This window comes from Taeniopygia guttata, chromosome 13 (genome assembly GCF_048771995.1).
Source record: "Taeniopygia guttata chromosome 13, bTaeGut7.mat, whole genome shotgun sequence".
Taxonomy (NCBI): Eukaryota; Metazoa; Chordata; class Aves; order Passeriformes; family Estrildidae; genus Taeniopygia; species Taeniopygia guttata.
Window position 1 is genome coordinate 10,817,155 of NC_133038.1, and position 7,581 is coordinate 10,824,735.

Below are 7,581 nucleotides of genomic sequence, written 5' to 3' on the forward strand. Positions count from 1 at the left end.
CCGATGGTCACACATGAATTGGATCAGAAGGAGAGGTGTGGGGAGCAGCATCCCGACACAAACTGGGGGAGAAGAAAAATAATTTTCAAAATCCTCCAACGCCAGAACGGAGCATTAAACTAAACAACTAAAAGTATTTTTGAGGAAAAAATCCCTCAGCGACATTTCGTGTCATTAAAGACGAGCGCTCGTCTCGCAGGTCAGCGCCGGTCGGGGCGGACCACTCCGAGCATCCCGGCAGCGGTGTCAGATCCGGAGGGGTCAGACCCCGCGGGGAGCGGCGAAAGGACGGAGCCGGAGCGGCCGGTGCTCCCAGCAGCCGGCGTGCACCGGGACGCGCCGCTGCCGCCTCCAGCCGTGGGGTGACCCTGCCCGTAGGACCCCGCCCGCCGAGGCTGTCGGCGCTCCCCGCGGGACCGGAACGCTCCCGGGCACCGGGGCCCCGCGGGCACCGGGACCGCCCGGGCACCGGGACCGCCCAGGGCACCGGGACCGCCCCGGGCACCGGGACCACCCGGGCACCGGGACCCCGCGGGCACCGGGACCGCCCCCTCCCGGCAGCCGACGGGAGCGCAGGGGGCGGGGCGGGGCCGCGCGGGGCGGGGCCGGACCGGGCCGGGCGGGGCCGGGCCAGCTCCGTGCCGTTCCAGGTGTGACTTCGAGCTGAATTTGGGTCCTTGCCCTGTCCAGCAGACATCTCCCAGGGCTCTCCTGCACACAGACAGAGGTGTGCTCTGTGCCAGGACTGAGGGCAGCAGAGGAGCCTGTTGGCCCCCAGCCAGCTGGTCCCTTCACCACTCCATCCCACTTCCAAGCTGGCACCAGCCACCAGGAGTTTTGAGGCACATTTGAAACAGTTCCCAAGCAGAACCTTCCTTCATGTTGTTAACTGGCCTGTCCTACCAATCCCACTGAAACCTGACCACACTTTCTGTGGTTATCCATGGAGGAATCTGCTGTCTGGAGCATATGAGGAAATAATTATTGCTTTTTACATGCATCACTCAAAAATATTTAAAAGGCCAAAAGCCTAGCCTAGAGGTGCCCCTAAAGTAAAGAGCTTCGTTTTAATGTGCCTCTGGGTGAGCTTTCATCTTAAAGACCCCTACAAAGCTAACAGTCTAGCTTAAGGGCACCTTTAAGCTAAGCTTTAGTATCAGCTCTAACATAAGCAACTCAACATCCCAGCTTTCATGTCACCTCCACTGGAACCTCCTAAAATGCTGGTTCAGAGCCTGGACACAAATTGAGAGATGTGAAAAACCAGAAAATTGTAAAAGGTTTCAGAGAAAACAAAGAGAGAGTTACCTCAGGGCTACTGAAACGCCAGCATTGCTCCACTCTTTGGAGCATTTGTGAGCCAGGGTACTATTATACAAATATTCTGGAAATTATCATAACTTCCAAAGAGGAAAAGACACAGGAGCTACTCAAAAGATGACAGAGGAGTTGCTGTGATTTATCAAGCAGCAGGGATCAGAATTCACCTGTGCTGCTCTCTTGACATGCAGTGTGTAATTTGGAAGCTCTGGTAATTTCTGAAGATCAAATGTCAATTCTGTGTCAGCTGCTGCAGGGCAGACCTGGACTGCTGGTGGGAGGAGAGCTCTCCACAGCCAGCCAAGCTCCCTCTGCGTCTGCTCCGGCCGAGCTCGCCACAGGCTGGGCGGCGGCAGTGGGCACAAGGCCGGCACCAGGCCAACAGGCACCACTGCTCCGGGGGCTGTGCCCTCTCTCGGGGGTGCTGGAGGTCGAGGACAGGACGCTGTGTCCCAGCGGCAGGCGGAGTGCGGCTGCCCCGCTGCAGCCCAGGCAGCCTCGGCGCGGTGCCAGCCGTTCTTCAGGGCCTTGAAAGAAACATTCATTGCCAAATACATAATATTTACCCCACTGGGGGTTTTAAAGCTATTTATTAAACTGCCTTTTCAGGCAGGAGGCAGCTCTCTTTTTGGTTTTGCTAGTGAATTAGGGTGGAACAGGGTCCTTTAAACTCTCCAGACCTCAGTTTTACCTCAAGTTTATCATACGCATCTAATCATGGCCTAAGAAAGAGTGCTGTTCAGATGTCATTCTTTCTATACCGTTTGCTATGGAGACGAATGAGTAGCACACCAGTGTGACATTTTTTCTTTAACTCTTCTTTTTTTTTCTCAGTCCTGTCATATGACCTCCCTTAAAACAGCACTCGGCTCCACTGAGTTACTTGTTCCCACACAATAATCAAGAAGTGACTTGTTCAGGATATCTTAAGGAACTGTACTTTTAGATAAAGTCAACGTGAAAACAAGAAATCTTCAGGAAAATTCTCAAAGAATGAAGTTCAGAGTCAGATATCTATTTGGATAATTTGATCTGCTTAGAGCTTCAGAGAAAATATTAAAAAGTTTATACTGTCTGCTTGGATTGAACTACAGCAACCCGAGTAGCTGTAATAATTTAGCCTGGAGTGTCATCGTCTGCTGCCAAGTGCTCCTTGCTTGCTCCTTCCATTCCACACCCTCAGCAACCAAACATCCCTCCAGCGTTCGCCTGGATTTTCCTCTTGGGTCAGATTGGCAATTCAGTCATGTTCACAGACTGATGGGTCTGCACAAAACTGGGTGACAGGGTGATGGTTTTCATCATTAACTGATTTTGTTTAGGGCAAATGAGGAAAACTGCTGTGGTTCCACAAGGGGAGCAGCAGTGCCGGGAATGTAAATCCCACGGAGCTGTTTGGTGCCTGCGGGTGATCCGTAGACCCGTCCGACAGCTCTCACACCGCGTCGCACGGGGATGAATCCGCAAGAATGGGCTCTCCGCTGCGAGAGTCCCACGGAAGTCTCGGCAAACACATCCCGCTACTTTGCATTCCTACGATGGAAATGCAAAGTTGAAACACTGCTGAGAACATTTTCTTTTTCCCAAATTGCTGCAGAGCTGTTTCGCCAAGACCTGGAAACGCTCTCTGCTGACGGCGGGAGAGGGGTCGGCTGACCGGAGGCGGGCAGAGCGCGGCAGGATTGCTCCATTTCCTCGGGAATATGCGGATGCGTTTAAGGCCACATCTACAAACTACACGCCCTGGAGCCGTGCAGCCCCGTCACCGCAGCTGCCGCGCCGGTCCCGCGGCTCGGCGTTTACCGGCGGCCCCGCCCGCGCCCCCGCGCCCCGCGTACCTTCCGCGTGGCAGCTGGCGGAGCGGAGCGCGCCGTGCGGCCGGAACAGGTACGGGAGGTACCGCGAGAAGCATTTCATCTTCCGCGCCGGACCGAGCTAGGACACGGACCAGGGACCGATAGCGGCGGGGAGAGCGGCAGCGCCGGCCCGCGCGGGGCTGTCCGACCCCGCGCTGCTGCCGGAGCGGAGCGCCCCGGCTCGCCCGGCCCGGCCCCGCCGCATCGGTGCGGCACGGCCGGCAGCGCTGACTAAGCCCGTCCCGCCCGCCAGCACCCGCCCGGCGCCCCGCGCCCGGCCCCGCAGGGATCCGCAGAGCCCCGGCCCGCCCCGGCCCGCCCCGCTCCGCCGCAGCCCCCGCGGCCGCCGGGAGCCGCCGTCGGGGCCGCGCAGGGCGCATCGCACCGGGGGCGCATCCCGGGACCAGCGGCGCCGGAGGGACGGACGCGTGTCCTGGCACTGCCGCACCCCGGAGCCGAGCGAGCCGCCCCCGCACCGCCGCAGCCTCGAGCAGGTGTCACCTCTAAAGTTCGCCCTAACCCGTTTTCTACAGTAGACTCCTAATAGCCAGTATATCAGAATAAGGCAAGGTCTCTAAAACCTGTTTGCTTTACTGAAATGTGGTTCAAAGCACTGTGATATGACAGTGGCAGTCAGTAATATCATGTACGTCACATTTAACACTGAAATCAGTGTTTGAGCAGCTGAAAGATGTCCCAGGCCTCCCATCTATGCACAAGAGAGCTCATTCATTCCCACAGTTGCTTTAGTTAAAGGATCCATTACTCCCCTGGTTTCATTGGGACAAGTATCATGGACTGTGACACCATTCTCCAAGTCAAAGCAAAGAACAAAGAAAGAACAAAATTAGGTGGTTTATGTAGATTTGTTTGTGCAGCTTCTGTGTGGATAAGAGCACACAATTACCACAAAATTAATGGCAGAATTATTGTTGGCAACATTTGAAATATCATTTCAAAGCCAGAATGACAGTCCATCCTGCTGAAGGAGGTAGGCTCTACTACATTCAAAGAGCATTGTAATAAAAGTAACATCTCTTCTCACCTGACCATGCACAGCTGTGTGCTTCCTAGTCACTAAAGAAATCACATTCTGCAAGGTCAGGATGCTTGGATATTAGCAAGAGTTCTGAAGGTCAAAAATGTGTTGCAAAGACTAGAATAATAGTAACAATTTATGGATAAACTTCTGATGAAGGTGAGGCATCTGTAATACCATATTTATGGCTTAATTCATGTACACACATTAGTACCTATACACATGTACACTCACATGCCAACGCAAACCAGCACAAGAACTAAAGCCCATCCCACATGTAACACTTGTGTGAGCTTCCTCCTCAGTCATGGTCATGCTGTTTTTGCCTGTTCAGATTGAATGCACCAATGGCATGGCCTTTTAATTACTAGTTTTACTGAATGCAGCTTTTAAGTATTATTCATTAGCCTTTACTGTTCTTTGAGCCCAGATTACCCCAAGAAAAAAATCGCAGGGCTCCTTTCCTGCCATCATGCCTCTGGGTTCATCCACTAAGTCTCCAGTGGTAAAAAAATAAAGCTTACAGCCCTCAGCTGATAAGTGGTTACATTAATAAAAGAATAAAGAGTGAGAGATGCAACCTAATATTTCATTAATCCTAAAGTAGCAAACAAGTACTCCTGACCAGTTACAATGATCTGCAGATTCTACAGTAAAACTCAAAACACTTGTAAATAATTTAAAAACCAAAACAACAAAACAAAACATCAGTAAAAAATATTTTGGCTTTAATCACTATGGTGGTGTTTTTCTCTAGAAATTTAATAAATTATTAGATATTCTTCAGAGTGATGTGCCCCAATGTAGTCTCTAGAGATTACAGACTGAAACCCTCTTCTGCAAAAGCAGCATAACAGAACTGCCACTGAAGCAGGACAGGTGACTGTGCTCAAGGCAGAGCAGAGCTTCATTCCCACCAGGAGAAGTCAGAGCTCTGCTCTCAGGGGCTTGGGCCGACTCAGTCCTCTTAGTCTCAAAAGACTGTACTTTTAAAAAGGTCATCACATTTCATGGACCGCAAAAAAATATAAGGAGAATGTCTAATAGTCCATCTCAGTTCCAGAACTGATTCTGATAAAGGTTATAGTGGGAGAAGCTGTCTCATTATACCATGAAAAACTCTAAATAACAGCTGAAAACCAAAAGAAAATCTATTTCAAAGGCTATTGCAATGATTAAGCTATAATGCCCTCAAATTAATTCTTGGATCAATAGCTAATTTAAGAGGCCCATCTCTTTCAGATGCACAAGTACATAACAAGGGCAGAAACCGAGGAGCATGGCTTAGCTCTGTCCCAGCAGCTCCCAACAACACGCAAAAGACCTCCCTGCACACCAGCTAGGCAAGATGTATGTGACAAGTTATTTTTGGTCACAGCAACAAAAGGAAAAATAAACTTACATTCTGCCACCCCAGCATCTATAGTTCCTTTTACTTGACTGAAGCACCACAGCACATCCTGCATGAGGCTTCCAAATCCTGCCAGAAAACACATTCAGAAAGAAGAAACAATCACATTGGTACATAGCTTGTCCTTTTTTAAATGAACGCACGTGCACACACAAAGTGCAATCTCTGCATGAAGATAAATAGCTGCTCACCTGGTGTCATAGTTCCATGCAAAGCGCAGAGCTAGCCCTGCAGAGCCAAGAGCAGCATGCCTGCCTTATGAATCACCCTCTGTTCTCTCGTGCCATGGCAGGGCTGTTGGGAAGTGGAGCCATCAGAGTCAGTCCCCTCCACATCACTGGCAGCAGCACAGAAGTCAGGAGGCCCTGAAATCATGGTCTTTGTCACAGCCTCCCTCTGTCAGAATACTAATGCTCCCAGTCATTTCCCACACAGTTAAAGAAGGAGTAAAACAAGAAAAAAGAAGCTGCTCCTACTACCACAAGAAATTGTTTTTCACATTTGTGGTCAGTGTAGTTCTGAACTGCTTGGCAATGAACCCAAGCAGCATGGAGCTGCTTTACAATACATATACCATAACACTTTCTTCAAAATCTGCCTGCAATCACAATTGCCTTATAGCTGCTTTAAAAGACTACTACAGACTTTTCTATTGAAAGACATATTATTAAGCTGTAGTGCTTTCAACTGTGTTTGCTGCTGCAGCAATACTCTGTGTTAAGACTCTCTGAGAGAAATTAGGATTTCATCTACCAATGCTCCTTGTTTCCTTGACAGCTCAGCAGAATTTCCCTTTCTGTAACACAGTTTTCAGTATTCCACAAAAAAATCCACTGCCTCAAAGGACAACTTTTTTCCTTTCATCATACACACATTTTATCTCAAAGAATTTCCAGGCATGAAGAAAGCAGGAAAATGAAGCCATGAGGAACAGTCAATTTCATCTCAGTTGTTTCACACACAGGTGAAATGTGTAACAGAAAATGTAGGTATTTCACAGTTGGCAAGTGTGATACTGGGCTCAGCCTGGGGTCATGCCACAGAGACACAGACTTGTTACTTCTCTACAAAAGAAAAGGAAAACACAGGGTTGGGAGACTATGTCCAGTAGGGGATATGACTAAGCAATATGGAATATGCTGTAGCAATGAGGAGATGGCCATTTTCCAGAGGCTCTGTGGTGCTTCCTGCAGCTTGGGCAGCAGCTTTGATAAGAGTGACAGTGAGTCTAATATCTGGGCAGTTTGCAGGGCTCTGCCTCACATCTTCACTCTCATAAACATTGCTGATCAATATATTTTTTGCCCAACAGTCTCTGACAGGATTTGTTCCTGTCCTCACCACTGTGGTTCTCACACTGACACCAGGAATGGTTTATTCCTGCTTTGCACTGGAAGTGCTGGCAGTAGCAGACAGGATTTCTTAGCCCTTGGTACCGCTGGACTTCCAGAGCACAAACACTGCACTATTGCAGACACCAGTCTGGGAAAAGCCTGTAGTAACTGAGCCCTCTTTTCATATGATGGAGATGGAGATTTAAAGAAAGTTGTTGTGTTTTTTAAGATTTGTTGCTAACTTAATCTGTGAAATTTCCCTCTGGACCATTCAGACCTCTCCTGTAATTTTTGGAGTTTTTCTCTTGGCACACCAGTTCTTGCTTTAAGGATGGAAGTTCACTAATGAAGTACATGTCTATGATATTGATGTATAGGAAAATCTTGCCTGCAAGCTTGGCCTCTCTCTTGCTAGCATGCACACTAAAAGCCTTTTCATTCTAAGAATTTGAAGAAATCTTTTAAAAATCAGATATGCCTGGGGAAAGGCTGCACATGGCTATTGATTAGCTTTATCTGTACTGCATCCAGCCCTGGGACTGAACAAGTCCAAATGCTGGGGAAGAGCACCTGTTTGAGGTGCACACAACAAGCCTGGAATGCTGATGGGAGTGAACAATG

At 49.4% G+C, this 7,581-nt stretch overlaps 1 protein-coding gene across 2 annotated transcripts in view; it reads right to left on the reverse strand.

The window, feature by feature from the left end:
* The window catches only part of PPP2R2B (protein phosphatase 2 regulatory subunit Bbeta), a 64,008-nt gene that overhangs the window by 52,930 nt on the left and 3,497 nt on the right, over positions 1-7,581 (reverse strand). The window contains exons 1-2 of one of the 2 annotated variants that reach the window (XM_030284046.4): positions 5,818-5,856; positions 5,618-5,695 (exon numbers count right to left, since the gene is read on the reverse strand). In XM_030284046.4, the coding sequence (XP_030139906.1) occupies positions 5,618-5,695; positions 5,818-5,827 (88 nt within the window). In that variant the 5' untranslated portion in view covers positions 5,828-5,856. Of the gene's footprint in view, positions 1-5,617; positions 5,696-5,817; positions 5,857-7,581 lie in introns of those variants that run through there. The other variant, XM_072935383.1, reaches the window with a different exon arrangement.